This window comes from Bacillus rossius, chromosome 1 (assembly GCF_032445375.1).
Source record: "Bacillus rossius redtenbacheri isolate Brsri chromosome 1, Brsri_v3, whole genome shotgun sequence".
Lineage (NCBI taxonomy): Eukaryota > Metazoa > Arthropoda > Insecta > Phasmatodea > Bacillidae > Bacillus > Bacillus rossius.
The window spans coordinates 140,201,040-140,219,099 of NC_086330.1; the positions used below are offsets into that span (position 1 = coordinate 140,201,040).

The 18,060-nt window shown below is 38.8% G+C and overlaps 1 protein-coding gene across 1 annotated transcript in view; it reads left to right on the forward strand.

Annotated features, from left to right (window-relative positions):
- Window positions 1-369: 369 nt before the first annotated feature.
- The window catches only part of LOC134546223 (laminin subunit gamma-1), a 617,689-nt gene continuing 599,998 nt past the window's right edge, over window positions 370-18,060 (forward strand). The window contains exon 1 of the mRNA XM_063388849.1: window positions 370-589. Within this exon, the coding sequence (XP_063244919.1) occupies window positions 461-589 (129 nt within the window). The 5' untranslated portion in view covers window positions 370-460. The remainder of the gene's footprint in view (window positions 590-18,060) is intronic.

Genomic DNA, 18,060 nt, shown 5'->3' on the forward strand with positions numbered 1-18,060 from the left:
ATATATTTGTGAACATTGCCAACATATGCCGAATACATCGCGAAATTAGCTCAATGCGTTAATGGCCTGAAAGACGCCGGTATTAATTAAATTTTAAGAAATCGAAGCTAGTAGTCTCGATTTCCCTGTGGAAAGGGTGAAAAAAGCGCCTCTCGGCGACAGGCGCGCATCACGCTCGCCAGCTCGGGCAAAAGAAGTATGATCTGCTACGTTTACGTTCTCGCTCACGGACCACGGCCGACCGCTATGAATGGCGGTCGCTGGAGAAAGCGCGCTTGCGCGAGCGAGTGCGCGCGCAGGCCCGGTCTTCCCCCTCCCCGAGGAAAGCGCAGACTCCCAGCTGGACTGGACTGCCGGCCGCAGTGCGTGGCGGGAAGTCGTGCGGTGCGGTCGAGCGAGGGAGAGAGGCGGGGACTTGGCGGAGTGGCTAGGGAGTGTTTGCACGTGGGTCCCGCCGACGATGGGGGGCGCGGTAGTGCTAGTGCTGGTGTTGTGTGGCGGCGGCATCGCCCGGGCGCAGCTGGTAGAGGAGGATCACCACGAAGGGACCATCAGGACTAGGTGCTACGACGACCAGGGCAAGCCGCAGGTACTCAACGGAGCTTTTTGGCTTTGTATTGTAGTTGTGGCCATGTGTCCGGGTGTATTATTATCTTAACCTTCATCAGCATAGGCCACTTGTGCCTTGTATTTCATCGCCCAATAGACCTGGGTACTGGGCACAAGATTATCCAGTTATAGGGCTCGTCAAATGTGCCATATTAATTATACATGTAGCTTGCTTTGATAAATACTACAATTACATGCAATAAACTGCATATATGTGTCTACAACATAATTTTACTATAAATATTAATTTAAAGTCTTATAAACTCCACCTAAGATAAAATAAAGCTAGAGCATTATCTTTAATTATGTACTTAATGCAAAGTAAAAACGCACAAACTCAGAATTAATTCAATTGAAATGATACTAAACAAATATCATGATAGTTCATTACTTCATGATAATTATTTTTATATGCGCTAAGTTGAAATTACATTCAAATACTTTATTTTTAGTTTAATTTATTTACGCATTCATTAGATCTTTTTATTAAGCCTACTGGCCTAGTGAACTAATTACAATACTTTTATTAGCGCGGTATTATTAACATATTTTCATTGTAAGATATCGTATTAAACAAAATGCAGTAAATAATACTCCCGACGTACATACACTATTTATGTTAGAGTATAGTTGCAACTAAATTAATAAACAATGTGGTGTGAATGGTTATTGTAAAATGTTTGGGCCCAAAACTATATCTAAAATTATTCTTCGCTCTGTAGTCTATCCACATATTGCAGGGTTGCGCCGAGCCTACATACCTCGTTATTAGTTTATTTAGTAGTATCTTTTAGGACTTTTTTTAAGCTTCAGTGTGTAAAACTATTCGAAATATCACTTGTACAAATAGTGTTAACGTTAAGTTGGCAAAATTTTTAATTTTTATGATTTACATTTATAGTTTAAAGTTGTGCCTGTCTGTAGATTAATATTATTTTTTCCCTAACTTTAGCCAGCAAATTCCTACAACAGGTTCTATTTTTTTTTTGTTATGCTATATAGTTGTCTCTTTCCGTAAGTTATTTTAGTGCAGTAATAAAGAGTCTGCTAATGTGAACTTTACAGTTTATTCATAAAACAGTTATAGCCTGACAGTGAAAATGACTAGTAATAATTTGGTACCCGTAATTATGGTGTTCAGGTAGGTTGATTATAGGCTCGAATGCAAACAGGCTGGAAAATCAGAGTGAACTTTCAAATGAGCTCGTGTGTTAAACTTATTTTTTTAGTATCTGCCTGCTTCCAATTTTACATTTATGCCTTTGTAGCTCATAGACTATGCAAAACAAATCTTATTTTTTATCTGGCTTATTGCGGTCAGTGTAGACACTTTGCTGATAGCAATAAATTCATGTAAAATATTAATGGATTCTAAAAGAAAATAAATTATATTTGACCAGTCTTAGTTTTGGAACCCAAATTCGAACCATGAACCTACTTTAAAATTTTTGTGAACACACTATGTTTCTATTCTTTTTTTTTCTGGCCTGGCTAACATGGCATGTAATGGCGGTGACATATAGGCTAATCTGTCCTTCCTGAAGGTTTGAATGAGGCACTTGTTTTCGTCTACGGCTGGCTGAGACGTGTAGTACGTGAGTAGTGACGACGTTATCTCAGTACACAACTCTTGTGCATACATTGCTACACTCGACCAGCTGCCTGCGACTTGCCTTTTCTCTTCGAAACGTGATTGTAATTACAACAAAATATAGCTTAGGGTCAAGTTAATATTGTTATGACCTATGTGGGGAGAACTGGGTTCGTAAGGGATATCCCAATTAAATTTTATTACAGTTTTATTAATTACTTATATTTACATTAATAATAAATACTTTTACTTAAAAATGTACGATCACAAATCACTGGCACTTAAAAATGTTTATTCTCAAGTCACTTAATGTCTGTCAAGTTCTGCAGTTCGCACTCCTCACTGGAGCTGCCCTCTTCGCCATTGTCACACTTCCCTTCACTCGTGGAACTCCGGAACTCTCGGAACTGCCGTGGAGGCTGGCGTTGCTGCTTAAGTAATAGTAGGTTGTCTTTCCAGAACCGACGAGAGTGGCAGTGACGAGTCGCGTCATCCCGGGTCGACCCGACGCCCGAACAGTCCAGAAATGCGGCGTTCATTCACGCCGCTCCGTTCGGCACCCGCGAAATTCCCAAGGCCGCTCAGCGATAGATAACAGTGTGGACGCAGGACGACGATGAGGGGGGGGGGGGGGAAGTAGTGACGATCCTTGTTATTGGGCCAGGCACGCGTAGCACGCCTTACGTCAGTTGACGGCACGTGACACGACGTATGACGCCAGTTGCCTGGCAGAGCCGCCAGCCAGCTCGGAACCTGGCGCGTGTCGCGGCCCTGTCTGCGTTCGTAACAATATGATAAGAAATATGGTATTTATCACCGACGCACCTATAATGTAAAATTACTGTCATTAAAGTGTAGAATCCAGGGAGGGGGCGGGGTGTATAACACCCCAAAATCCTTTTAACAAACTCTTTTTATTCCCACCACTAAGGAAATAATTTGAAAGCAAACAGCGGTAAAAGTGGTTCTATTTCACCATCCCCCGGAAAGAAATTCTGCTCTTGATAAAATTATTTTCATTAGGCCTATGTATGTAACGTAAACATAATTTATGCAAATATATTAATAGTGCTAAAATCATATTTATTATTCTGATTATTTTTTCATGCTTTCAACATATAAGTCTAAATAAATTAGTAAAACCATCTTAGAAATTTAAATTACTTATGGGTTCAAAACGTTGCTTTAAGGAACTCCCCCCATTTTTTGGGAGCTATTTCATTCCCCTCCCCCTTCTAACAACTCGGTAAGGCTCCTCTCCAAAATATTAAGGCGCCACAAAGTCTGGAACCGCCTCAGCCATTGTTGACAGATCGAATTTCGTGTCTCCGGCCCCAGCCGAAGGTTCCGTATGTCGATTTACCGGGCAAAACAGCTGACAAATAATCTGCCTTCCTGAAGGCCTGAATGAGGCTTAGGCATTGACCACAGGGAGATGACGAGCGAATAAAATTACTCAGAGCTTCCGCATACATGGAAAATCTGGAAAAAAAAAAAAAAAAAGGAAAACTCAGGGAATTGAAAAATTGTCTTAGAAACCTGGACATTACAGGAAAATTGACAAAACCTTGGTTGCAAAACAGTAGCCATCAGTAATTTTACATACTATGCCGTATCTTAACATGTCTTAAACTTGATATGTGTTTTAATCACAAATTAGTAAGCCATTAATAATACTTAACACAATAATAAAACTTAAGGGATGTGAACAACTTTGTATAAATTTGAAACACAGTAACATTTAAAATTTTTGAAAAAATATATCCATTGTATTTTTCACGCTAGTAGTGTTGGTTACGTAAAAAATTACAACGGTGCATACTGTTTTTTGTCATGTAACTTTATCTGACAAAGACTGATGATATAAGGGGGTAGATGAAAGGGGTGGGTAGAATTCGAAACGACTAGAGCTTTTTTTTTTTTTTTTTCCCCCGTTAATTCGATTTAAGTTCCAAAGTAGGATACGAGTTCAGTGTTGTCCACGGCCAGTGAGTCTATACTCGCTGTGTTATCGCTGGTCGGGCCAAGCAGTTGGCTGCAGCTGCAGGCGGCGCTCACCTCCGGGCCTGGGCCTAGACCGTGGCTTCTGCCTGGGCTGCTTCTTTCTGCATCCATAGAGGAAGTCTAGGTGGCCGGTTAGAAACTTGCTTACTCGTAGCTTCTTCGATTTCGTCATTTTTGTTTTGGGCATTATTTATTGCTGCTTGCGTAAAAAAAAAATTGTGCACGAAATATTAGTTTGAAAAAAAAAAACATAGTTTACACTCAAATGTAAAGAATAAAAGTTGTTTGGAGCAAATCGACCAAGTACTTTCGTTGCTAGCTCGCTTGCGACTGAACGCTAGCTGCGCCTACTACGCATTTTAGCGTTCGCTGCCGCACGGTTACGTCATTACGCTTTAGCGCCAGCGTTTATCGTTACCATCAGAGCGAACTCTGTGGTCGTATAGTTATTATTAGCCCCGAATGTATCCCTATTCTCGTTTCGCCAAAATTCTGTCATGATCCCCCGTACGAAACATAAGATTCATCGAATTCACGTCAAAACGTTAAATGGAACAGAAAAAAAAAGGCAGAAGTCAAGGGGTTCGGCAGAAGGAAGATTGTCAGCACCATGATTACTTACAGTTTAATTATATAGGTGAAAATGTCTGCTGCAAAGTTTGATGGCGTCGCCATTACTTGTACTTGAAGGAAACCGTCTTCGTATAACTACATCCACAATTCGAGTGCTTATAACATGCCTGTGATCTTGAATGTGCCATTGTAATACCATTGTTCTACGTAACTATCCTTCTGCCACTGTTTTTAACAACTTCATGAGATTTTCAGTGTTCGTTAAGAAACATCGTGTGATGCTTTGCAAACCAAAATTAAGAAAAGGGTACCATTGGTACTATTTTTGAGAGCATCAAATTTGAGACAAATTTCACAGAACAGACTATTATATCCACTTTAGGCACTTAAAGGGCATTGCTTAGTCTTATTTTTACAAATATTTTGCTACAATTTCAACCTCTAGTTTTTTATACAGATTTTCGAAATAAAATGACATGTCATCATATACATCTTCACAGGCATGTTTAATTCCCTAAAAATTCGACGTGAGTGACCAACAAACTCCAGCTTGTACGTAACTGCCGGGAAGAAGTAACCGACGGGCGGGCGACAACTGTCGTAGTAAACTCTACCAGTCAACGAATTTTTACTTAAAAATAGCGTGAAACGCTAGGTTTGTTGACCTGATGGAGGGGTCTAATCGCCCTTAAGGAGCTTGTTAGCGGAATGTACTCCCAGGACCTCTTTACTGACCCTTCGGAAGGTTTTAACTTCAGTCTGACCCTGGGTCCTTTGGCGTCTCTCTTGTCTCACGTACGTATCTCCACGTGAAATGAGAAGATGTAGGATGCGAACTTCTCATCCACGAAGGGCCAGCGGCTGTGTCCACACTCACCACTCCAGAATAAGGCCGTGTCCGAATCTGCCTGAAGTAGGATATAAGTCCATGTATGTAGGACTTGCTTTTCCCGGAAAAGAAATACAACACATGGCTATGGTATTTTTTCATATATGAAGTACTTTTTGGAGATAATACATAATATTACTTCCGAAAATTGGCGCCTAATTTTATATTTTAATTCATGTTTCATTCAAGCATTTTTTTAAATTGCAAGAAAAATAATAGGATATTAAATAATTGGGCTTTATTTTGTTTTATTATGCTTATTCATGTGAGAAGTTAATACTGGGAAGCTATCGAGGGAACGGTTTACAAATAACTTAAACTATTGGAGGTACTGTGACAACACAAAGCATACATGCCTGGGTAAGAATCCGAACCCAGTATTACTGCAAACAGTATTTTATAGTGATGCAGTTGTTTTCATGTAAATGTACAGATATCTGTGATTTTACATGAATATTTATGTTCTATTTACAAAAAATTAATAAAATTACAATGCACGAGGTCTGCCCTAGCAGCAAGTAACGTGTGCAGGTACGCAAGTAAAAGTATCTGTGTTTGTACGTCTCGCGTATTTCCAGTATTAAAAAAAAAAATCGTAATTTAAAAAAAAAAATGTTTTATATTTTACTGGAAATAAGATATTTAACAATAAAATTTTAACATGTTCATAACTAAGTTCCAAAAAATGCACGCACATACATTGTAACAGTCTAAACCTCCAGCTATCTCTACTTTGTCCGTCTGTTTGTTACTTGCATAAACACTTGAAAACAACATAACATACCGAATCTTTAATATAGTGGTTTGTGATAGAACAACAAATTTGAGGGAGGTGTCGTGTTAGAATCTCGGTTTTAGTCCTCAAATACAAATATTGCCCGAGCCTGGCGGTTCCTTCAACAGCATTCAGTTTGTATGGAGCGCCGATTAGCCGTATTGTTTGAAGGGGAGAGGGGCAGGCAAGTAGGAAAACAAAACCCACTAACTGGGTCGGCTGGAGAGGAACCTGATACAGCCTGTAAACTGGCGGCAGAACTCGTGTACGTACGAGGCTTATTTTACCTTTTTACCTCTCGTCTTGTGGGAGAGGAGTGTAGAACAGGGTTGTAATACGACCTGCGTTGTTTGAGGCCGGCACGACTTGAGGTCCGATAGAGGGACTTCTCAAGCGTATTGTAAGGGCGTATGGGGAGGGGGAGGAAGGAAGCTGCACATTTGAGCTCGTCAGCCTTGCATCTCGCGGATCTGTTCCCCCTCCCCTTTCTTTTCACTCTCCCGGTCATCACTCTCCACAATCCAACGACTGCATGCTGCGCTGAATGAACGATTTATGGCATTGGTGGCCCACCTTGAAGCAGCGAGGGCCAATCACAAAACATTAAAAAAAAAAAATAAAAAAAAAACAGCGAGCCAATTTATAATGTAAGGTCTTTTTTTTTCCCTTCAAAAAAATCATAAGCATAGTTCCCTGACTGTATGCTAGTGATTTTCCCGAAAATTTTAAAGCTTACAGTAAATTCACCAGCAACAATAATTGGTATTATAGAAATTAATCGCTAGCCTTTGAAAGTGATCAAGTGCAATATTAAAAAAAATACATATATTACTGTGCTTTTCACAGACTTAACAGAGACGTGTTTGATGTGCACAAAGTTTTTTTATTTTTTTATTATTGGTTTATTTAAGTAATGGATTATTCTGCATTTAAACTTTTGACATTACTGTAAAATTGAACAACCTGGATGTGTTTACAGTTCTGCGGTTAGCGATTCAAATATAAATTGTGAGTGAATATTGTTTGATTTCAATTTATTTGTCGGCCACATAGTGGTTTCCAGTATTACTTATATTATTCTGTGTTTTTGCACATTATTTAAAATAAACTAATAATGTAACCATACTTAATTGTTTATAAAAGACTTTTTGTACTAAAAAAACTTTATTTTGTTTTTGTTTTTATGAACTTGGGCAAATGTTTGTCAGTCCTAGCATTTACTGAGAGCTTGAAATCATTTGGGATATAGTTTTTGATTAACCGTTCTATGTAGCCCTCGTCTTAAAACTCTTTATTCATTAAATCAATAAAAAATAATGATTTCTTAAAATCATAGAAACAGATAAACAAATCCTCGTAAAACAACACTGATTAGAATTGTAATTGTGGTATTATGTGTATGATACAGCGTGGTCCGCCAAATTTTAACTACAAAAATTTTTTTTTTAATTTGGTCATTTAGCCAAAGATTTTATGGATGTATCGGACATTTTTAATAGTCGGCTACGTATTTCAATGTAAACTATACGGTACTTATTATTTCGCGACAGTTGACCATGCAGCACTATTTTTCAGCATATAATAAATTGTTACGTTTAAAAACAATATCGACCTCAACACATTTGTAGTACTGTTTGTATAAACTCCTGTCGGTAGTAAATTATTCAGTAATTGCCATCATTAATTTTCAAACCAGAAATTACCTGAGGAACATAATTTATCTCGGTAATTACGTACCATCATGATAAATTAATATATAACAGTTCCAAACGTCCGCCGAAAGGCAAATTACTTTACTCGCATTGGCTTTGCGACGTATAACTGTAACAAAAATAAAATATTGTTACGAGGATGCTAGAGACGAGGCAACGAGGCGCGCCGGCCAGCGGGGGATCCAGGGAAGGCCCCACCTCCCGACGTATGCACACGACCGTAGGCCTACTATGCGTAGTTGTGAATCAGTACGTTGGAAGTCATGTGTCAAATGGCCCATGTTCTGTGTTACTTTTTTAAAAATATAAATACACACTGTTAAAAATTTCACGATAGTTTTACGAAGAACGCTCGGTATACCACAAAAACATTTGAAAACTGGTTAAGTCAACAGCAAGAACGTTCTTCTCCCTTACACTTGCCTGTTTGCCCTGTTTACAGCGGAGCACGGAACTAGAAAGTTGGAACACGGCGTAGTTTTGACGAAGAACTAACTATCTGGTTTATTCCACGTAATTTCTTCGTTAAAAATGTTGGAACATATGGTGTATTTTCTGAGCAGTGCGCCTCGAGACCTTGAAGCACGCCAGGATCGGTGCCCGCGGGACAGAGCCCGCCAATAAGCAGGCCGCGGGAAGGGCGACGCAGTTACGATGCGTGGATGAGAGGGTCGCGCCCGCTAATGCCAGCGTTGTCGCGGTGGTTAAAGGGTTCCTCCCGCCCCGCCCCCGCCCCTCCTCTTCCTTTAACCGATGACGGCGGATATGAAGGGCGCGGGGAGGGGGACGAGTCCTGTCCTGTCGCCGCCCAAACTTCCCCGCGGTGCACCCGTGTCCGTTTCTGCGTTTCTATAGCCTGTCCCACTCTTAGATTGCAGTGCAGAGCAATTGGTGCCCAATGTTGTTACATTCCTACTAGGTACCCGGCTTGTTAAATTAAAAAAAAAAAAACTTACTTTTTTGTACCATCGTTAATTGCTATAAGCTTTAATATTTTTTTTGAAGAGGCGGATGGTGCGAACCAAAGTTCACAAAGCCAAAGGGAATCTTTATTAGTATTAACTGTTTAGTGAATTTTAACAAGATGGGCAATATTATAATAAATTTCCTTGTCCAAAATCAAGTCCAAAGCCAGGGTTTAGTAGTTTATACAAGTATTTTTCGCTTTTATCGGAGCCGTTTCATTATATAGTTAAAATTTTCGCCTTGCAAATTGAATAAAATCGCTAATCGACGTTGCTGCTCCGGCAGCGAATTCTTGCGGCGGGTTGCGGAAACTACTTGTGATTGGTGTCAATAAATGTATTTGTAAACACAATTCGCTTATGTATTTATCACGCTTGGAGATATTTTAAGAGTATCTTACGTGAAATTTTGTATCTCAGTTTCGTATTATAAGTGTTTTTGCAACATGAGAACACATGAATTTGCTCGTTACCGAGGTTAGATGTTAAATTTCTCTGGCGAGTACTCAAAGCCTCGCTTACATGATTTTTTTATTGTTTATTTTTACTATTTATTAATATATGTAAGACCATAAAATTGTGTCCTTTGACAGTGTTTTTATAGTTGTTTACATTATCTAAGAAAAAAGTATTAATTCTAAACACAAATTATTATCCCACAGTAAAAATTTATTGTATCAGTCGAACACTGGTATTAATAATAAGGCATTCCATTAAATATATGCTATAGTCAAACAGTGACTAAATATTCTATATTAAAAAAATAACAAAAATTGATGGCAAAAATGTTTGAAACCAAGAGGGCGTATTTAAGTTAAGTTTCCTTAGAAGTAATAATTGTGTATTATCATATGGTGTTTTAGATGAAATACACGTAAATGAATTTTCAAAATCTTCATTACAAAATTTCATTAGCAAAATAAAATTCATTAAGTATATATAAAAAAAATTGGTTGTCTGTAAAGTCGGTTTACGGACGATAATTTAACGTGACGTCATAACAAAACATTGATGAAATGATTGCATACTTTTATGAATAAAATTGAATAACTTTTATTGAATTATCAGTATTTTGTATGGATACAAAGAAGGAGTGAAATGAAATCTACAATTTAATTGATAAATTTAATTATATTTGCACTCATTAATTCAAATATGTTTATTACTTTAACGAAGATATTATTTTAACTGTAACTTTTATACATGTTTGCTATTTAACTTCTTCCAATCTGTGTTATTCTGTTAAGGATAGGATATGATAGGAAAAGTAGGAAACGAATGGGAGTGTTTCAAGGATGATGTGAAGGAAAATGGCTTACCCAACACCAAAATGCAGTCAAAAATAATATATTTGCGCCACGGACTTTGCAGCAATGCTAGGAGTAACGGGTTAGCAAAGATCAATGAAAATGTTACATTGAAATGCATGAAAACAGAATTACGCCACGGACTCGATCGCAATGCTAGGAGGTTCAGGTTAGCAAAGAGCAATATAAAATGCGCGTAACGGGACACAGTGAAACGGGACAATGTGCGTAACGGGACACTTTTTCGTGCGTGCAGCCGGCGTTCATAGATTTATTAGACGTCACGTCAAAAAAAAAATTCATTGCATTATAAAGTTGAGTCTAAAACTTTTATGCTCTTTGCGTAAATCTAGCTACAGAGCACACCGAAACAAGGACAGCGTTAATGGCAGGAATATTGCATTGTAAAGAGAAAGTAAATGCCCGTTAAAATGCACACTCCAAGCTCAGGATGAGACATGCTGTAGTCTTGTGCTCATAAGGGCGCGGCCATAGAATCAGTTGAAGAGACAGATATGTCAACTGCCATCATGGAGTTAGGAGGGCGTTCTGTGACGTAGTTGAAGTTACTATTTTTTTGCCACATTATTGCCATATTGTTACGCTCAAAGCAATGCGGCAATGGTACTTGACCACGCTTGATGATGGTTTAGTTAAAGTGTTAATTTGAATGTCCGTCGTTAAACAAAGCCATTTACATAAAATACTGTCCGTCATTTGCAACTGATTCCACAATGCAAACACTACACTTTAGCACTGTTATGGGCGTACAAATAAACACAGCGCAGACCATGAACTTTACTAGGTTACCATGTAATAAATCACGCAGATGTAGCCACCCCTTGTCTCCCATGTTAGCAAAAGTACTTTATTGGATGGTAATTGCGGGGAACAAAACAAACAAATAAGAATGTAAGAACAGGGGTAATATATGAAAGTATGTTCTGGCACTGGAGCCGGAGCTTGGAGCGTGGTGCCGGTCTTTGACCGTTCACTCTGACGTCACAAAATTTATCAAAAATGTATCAAAATTAATAGAAATTTCCCTAATTCGAGGGTAAAATTCCCGTTTAGAGGAAAAATATTCCGTTTTTATTCCAGAAACATTCGCAATGTTCCCATTGAGGCTTAAATTCCCCATGGGCAAGCCTCCAATAAATCTCTGGAAGGGAGCTTTGACCTTGACCGTCATGGTTGCACTTTTCGTTACGCCCGCCATCTTGGATTCTAGAATGTTACACTTTTAATTACGCTCGCCATCTTGAGTATAAACACTGCAATTTTTGTAACGATCGTGAATTCTTGTATGTATATGACGTAATCGTTGATATTTCGCTACGGCCGCCATTTTAAAAATCCGTATTTATTATCAAATTTTAACGATATAAATTTTTTAAATAAAAAATTAAATACAGTTTTATTAAAAAAACTCACTCACAACATAGAGTCCTTGATTCGAACCCGATAAGGTCATTTGATTAAAAATGGCTTGGATCCTTCCTCCACTGAATCTGCCGACAGACGGACCACCCACCATTAATATCAATGTATATATTACATCATTCAGTATGACGTCATGACAGCCATCTTGTTTTCACCTGCTGGAGGCCGCCATCTTGGATCCGACATATTGCTTACGTCTGATAGAGTGCGTTGCCGCCATATTAGTTTAATTTGTGTCCGCTAGAGTGCAGTTATCATTTATTACTGTGGCGTCCGCCATATTGACATTTGGCCGTCATGTTGAATATCTAATTTATTAAGTTATAAATTCTGAACAAATTCCAAAATTCTTCAAAAATATCACTCAAAATAATGATTGATTCAATCGATTACTGTGCTTGGTTCGAACCCTGGTCGTTGCAAAAATTGTATTTTACGTAAAAATTACTTATTTAATAAAATATGGAGAAAAATCCTAAAACCAGTATAGGTTCCTAGTCTACCAGCATCCATTAAGCCGATATGGCCGCCTTCTTGACAATTCGTAATAACTAACCTAGTTATTCGAAAAAAAATATCAAAACACTTATTAAAATAATGATTGATTCGTTAGATTTACGTCCTTGGTTTCGTTATCGGCCAGTGATAAGAGTACATAAATCTTAAAATAAAAATTCTAATTCTGATTCCCATCAACTTTCTTGGAGTTTATTAATCATTCTCTCTATGAAAAACGACTCTATACAAGATACCTCTCCGACGAAATAAATATGTTGTTGCTGTGCCTACCACGGAAGTCCAATTTTACGATACTTGGAATACCTTTCAACCAGGCCATGTACAATGTCAGGTATATAGACCAGACGTCTCCGAATCACGAGGTCAATCATGTCCAGACTACAGAATTGACGATGCACAATCAACGAAAAGGACACGCAGTGGACACGCAATATACACACACTCGACAGAAAGGACACGCAGTGGACACGCGATGTACACACAGGACACCCAATGGACAAACAGTGCACAAACAGGAGACAATGTACACGCAATACACGCCCTGGACACGCAACACACACACGCAATGGACACGAAGTACTTACACTCACTGGACATGCAATGGACACGCAGTACACACACTGGACACGCAGTACACACACTGGACACGCAATATACATACAGGACACTTAACACACACACAGGACACGCAACACACATACAGGACACGAAATATACACACAGTACATACAATACAAGGAAGCACAACCGGAAGCACATTTGGAAGTACAATAAAAACGGAAGAACATTCAGAAGTACAATACAAATAGAAAGCACATTTAGAAGCACATTCGACAAAGAGGAAGCAGAGTCAGAAGCACAATAAAAAAGAAACCACATTTGGAAGCACAATAAAAAGGGAAGCACAATAAAAAAGGAAACATATTAAACGAGAAGGACACACATTTATACGAAAATTCCACTTGGTAGGATACGATTTCGCCACAAAAATACGATCTCGCAACAGGGATACGTTCTCGCAACAGGGATACGATATCATCAGTAGGATACGATAATACAGGCTTGACTACGTATATTTAACGAAAAGGTTGTACATTTACACGAGCATATAACTCAGTAGGATGCGATCGTCAATTTACGATAGGTTGCAATGCCTCCAAAAGTCATTGGTTGCAACAGTCATTGGCTCCCATTGACTCCCAAAGTCATTGACTCCAACAGTCATTGGTTACAAAAGTAATTGGTTACAAATGTTATCGGCTCCAACTTAGGCCCACTGCTTCAGCAACATTTGGCTACAAGGTGACTTGGCTGCGAAGCTACAAGACTACAAGGCCACAGATCTACAAGACTACGAGGCAACAGGACTATGAGACTACGAGGCTATAAGTTACGAGTCTACATGGCAACAGGCTACGAGAAAACAGGGCTACAGACTTCATACAGATCTACAAGACTACGAGGCAACAGGACTATGATATTACGAGGCTATATAAGTTACGAGTCTACATGGCAACAGGCTACGAGACAACAGGGCTACAGACTTCTTGGATACGAAGCTGTAAGTTTGTGAGACCAAAAGGCTACGGGACTATAAGGCTGCAAGGCTAAAAGACTACGAAGCTTCAAGTCTACGAGGCTACAAGGCTCCAAAGCTACAAGGCTACGAGACTACAGGACTACAAGACTACGAGGCAACAGGCCTATGAGACTGCGAGTCTTCAAGGCTGCAACTGGCTATAACAGCCTTATTCAGTAGCGAGAGTTAATTTTTCTCATGCAAATAACTTGTTGCAAGTAGTCCCGATTCTTGCAACAGTTGACGCCACATGTTGTGTTGTACAGGCAGTCGCTCTTCCATGTGGGATGCGGGATGCTCACCCACGATCGCAAAAGGAGGGCTTCGCTAGACATCAAGGAGAAGGAAGTTCGTCTTCCATGAAAGTGAACATATCATTTGACCCGATAAAATTATTGTATTACAGATTTAGTAACAGAAATACACTAATTAAATGTAACTCTAAATAAAACTGAATGTCTCATTAAGTAAAAAAAAAAAATTCATGCAGAGTTTGATTCCTCAGAAATAACCAGAAACACTCTGAGAACATCAGCAGAAGTCTCGCCAGGAATATCCAGGAGCACGTGGAAAAAACCAACAGAAGCGTCAACATGAATGATCAGAAGAACTTGGAGAAACAAAAAAAAATAAAAAAATAAAAAAAAATATTGGTAGGAATAATCAGGAGCACATGGAGAAAACCAACATAATATTAAGATCAATAATCAGGGGCACACGGAGAAAACTAACCCACGTTTTCCTAAAGCAAGATCAGTAAATCACAATAAAAATAAAAAACTCATTGAAAAAATACCAAAATCTTCCATGTAGGACCAAATGTTTGTTGATTTGATTTTCTTACATAGACTAGTTCTTACCTCAACAGTCCCTCGTTTCAGAGTTTTTTTTTTGTTGCTTTTAAATCACAACGGTTTTTTTTTGGCCCACTTTCGAGTTTAGTTCAATTAAAATTTTCACGTAATCTAGCAAAAAAAAAAATAATAATAAAAGCCGCTGACGTATACACACAATAAGCATGTGACAACAGTGTGGCCATTTCATGGAAAGTTTGCATGTATGTCCACATCAATGTCGATACACTAAAATTAAATAACTTCATAACCATTAAATACTTAAAGATGGGAAATAAAGATATTTGAGTTTGTCGGGAAAACGTAGCATCTTTGTATAGAGTCAGCCCCTTGGGCGAGGCAGTCTTGTTTCGGCGAGCGGCCGCGAGGAGCGCTGCACGCGCAAAGGGGGCGCGCGCGACATTTGCATACAATGGCGGTGGTGCCTGCTTTGGAAAAGGGGGGGGGGGGGGGGGGGGGGACTGCGCTGACTGTTACCGTCGCCACTTGGCGCTCGCCAATGTATCAATGTCCCATGTTTACCAACATTCTAGCTTTGGCAACAAATATAGACCGTGCACAAAAAATATTCTTATTTTACAAAAGATTCCTTTGGAAACCATTTGCAAAAAATATTTTGTAATACTACAAGAAATATATGGTAACTTTGTACAACACAAGGCTACGTTATACCTGAAATACTTTTTTCGAGTTAATACTGAGTACCTATTTCTCACGAAAATTTGTGCATAATTTTATATTTAATTGAAGTTTCATTAAAGCATAATGTTTTAAACCATGTAAAAGATAATCGAATATTCAATAATTGAACTTATTTTTTTATATAAGGCTTATTATATGATCAGTTAATACTGGAAAGCTATTCAGGGAACGGTTTAAAAATAACTTTAACTATTGGAGGTACCTACTGTGACAACACAATCCATAAATGCCCAGTTAAGAATTTGAACCCAGTATTACTGCGATCACTGTTTGGTAATGATACAGTATTTTTGATGTAAATGTACAAATTTACAAATATTAGTAATTTTACATGAATATTTCTGTTTAATTTACTATAGTGTGTCACGTAACTCGTCTCCAATTTGACGGTTCTCAAATGTAGTACTAGTGATGTCTAATTACCAACGGTCTCTTTGCAAACCATCATGTGAAGTTTGTTTACGAAGTCTGAAAAGGACATTTATTTGTTTTCATACTGTTGACGGAACCACTCTGGGAGAAGGCTACGTTGACCTTTGGTACTACTTTTGACATATGTCAAAAACTAGACAAGTTTCTTGACACTATGACCTGGTAAGTATCAATGCCAGGCCAATAATATTACTCCTAGTGAAAGCTAGGTAAGATTTTTTTATTTACGTGTCAAAAATTCTCGAATTGTGCATCAACCACAAACTATAATACTTCTAAAAAATTCATACGTGTTCTTAAGTTTTTTTAAAATATGTAGTCCGATATTTAAGAGAAATTGTAGTGGGTATGTGTTTTATTTATTACTTGCACATTAGGTTCTGGTTAACAGTTTGAAAAAAAAGCTGTCGTACATCCCCCCTCCTTCTTGAAAGTGACACTGGAACCTTTGTCATACTCCGTGTAAGGCTGGCGTGTCCACGCAGACGAAATAAGTTTCTCCGACCAATGGCGACGGACGGACGGACGCACAGTAGGCCTATATATAGGAACACGTCAGTTGTCACGCGTTACGAAGCCTCGCACAATGCAGCCGACGTGAGATGAAGGAATAAAAAAAAAATACCAGACGTCTGCGTTTTTTTGTGAGGCTTCCGCGCGGCCCTCTGGGTCCTCGTATCTCGTTGCCGAGGGTTTCCGAGAACTGATGTCGCCTTCTGGAGACGGGACAAGCCGCGGCCCCGGGTCGGACATCTACACTGTTAGCAATCACAAGAACATGTACGGCTTCTTCAGCTAAGAATTTAACTTTAAAAAAAATAGAGTTATTCGTTATTTAAAATTACTAAATATTCGAAGAAACTACGCCGTACTTCGATTTACGAGTTGCATGTTTCGTTATAAACAAAGGTAAACAGATACTTGTTCGAAAGAAGAGATTTCTTGCTGTAGCCGTAACAAGTTTTTGAAACTTTTCTTAATAAACCCAGAATATTCTTTTGGATTCACGTTCAAAGTAAGTAAACTCAGTGTCCGTAAATTATCGAAGATAGCCGTAAATTTACGAAAATCCCTGAAATATTTTGTAATCAGCGTTCTTCGTAAATTGAACGTGAAATTTTTTTTAACAATGTCATGGCGGGTCTGAAATACACCGACAAACTTCACCGCAGGACATCTACAGACTAAGTTTGAAATCCACCGACAAACACTGACTGGCGTAGTAAAACTCTAACTTTAATTTTGCATTCAAACAATTAATAGACAAAATAATAAAAGTATTAAAGTGATATTATTGTGCTGATACGCGGCCCACATGAAGTTAAATATAATACCTAAATATACACTTGTTAAAAACATAAACATTAACTGTCGCCCCCAGTGCTCAGGTCTGCCATGAACTATTATCCATTGTTTCATTGTTTACGTTTTGTGAGCATCCTACAGACACAGACTCCATGGACCAATTTTCAAATAACCGGAAGTGGGGTTACACACCTGTAATCAGGAAGCCGCCGGAAGTATTTTCATATTAATTATTAAGTGCATTTTTATTAAACTTTTATAAGACGTCAGTAATTACTAGGTGTGTGTAGTGTATGCACCCTACGTAACTTTTACTTTGGATTGTTTTTTTATTGCATTGTTACGTTAGGCGCTTTAGCGCCAAATCTGGACCAATCTCAGCAAGGCGTCGGTACGCCGACGCCGGTATATAAACTCCAGGTCCCGTTTCTTCGGGGAGTTCCACGTGCGTCCAGGACTGAACCCACGACACTCAGCGGTATATTTAGGTGCCAGTTTGGACTTTGTGAACTTAGACATTTTTAAATAGCAACTGCCTTTGTTGTAAGCCTAGGGACGTACAGCATCTTATAGCCCAACATTCAATACAGGATAGGCTGGGCTGCGTTATAGGACTGTGCTTGTGAGTGCGATGCAACAATAGCCCTAAGTAAGTCATGTGGGCTACACCGACCGTCCTACTGGTGGCAGCTGTTTCCACCACGGCGCACCGCAGGTAACAATTCCATTTACGCCATAGAATACAATAGAAACTCAACCTTCTAATTTTCCGTAACGACGATCTGTGTCCAATTGATATGA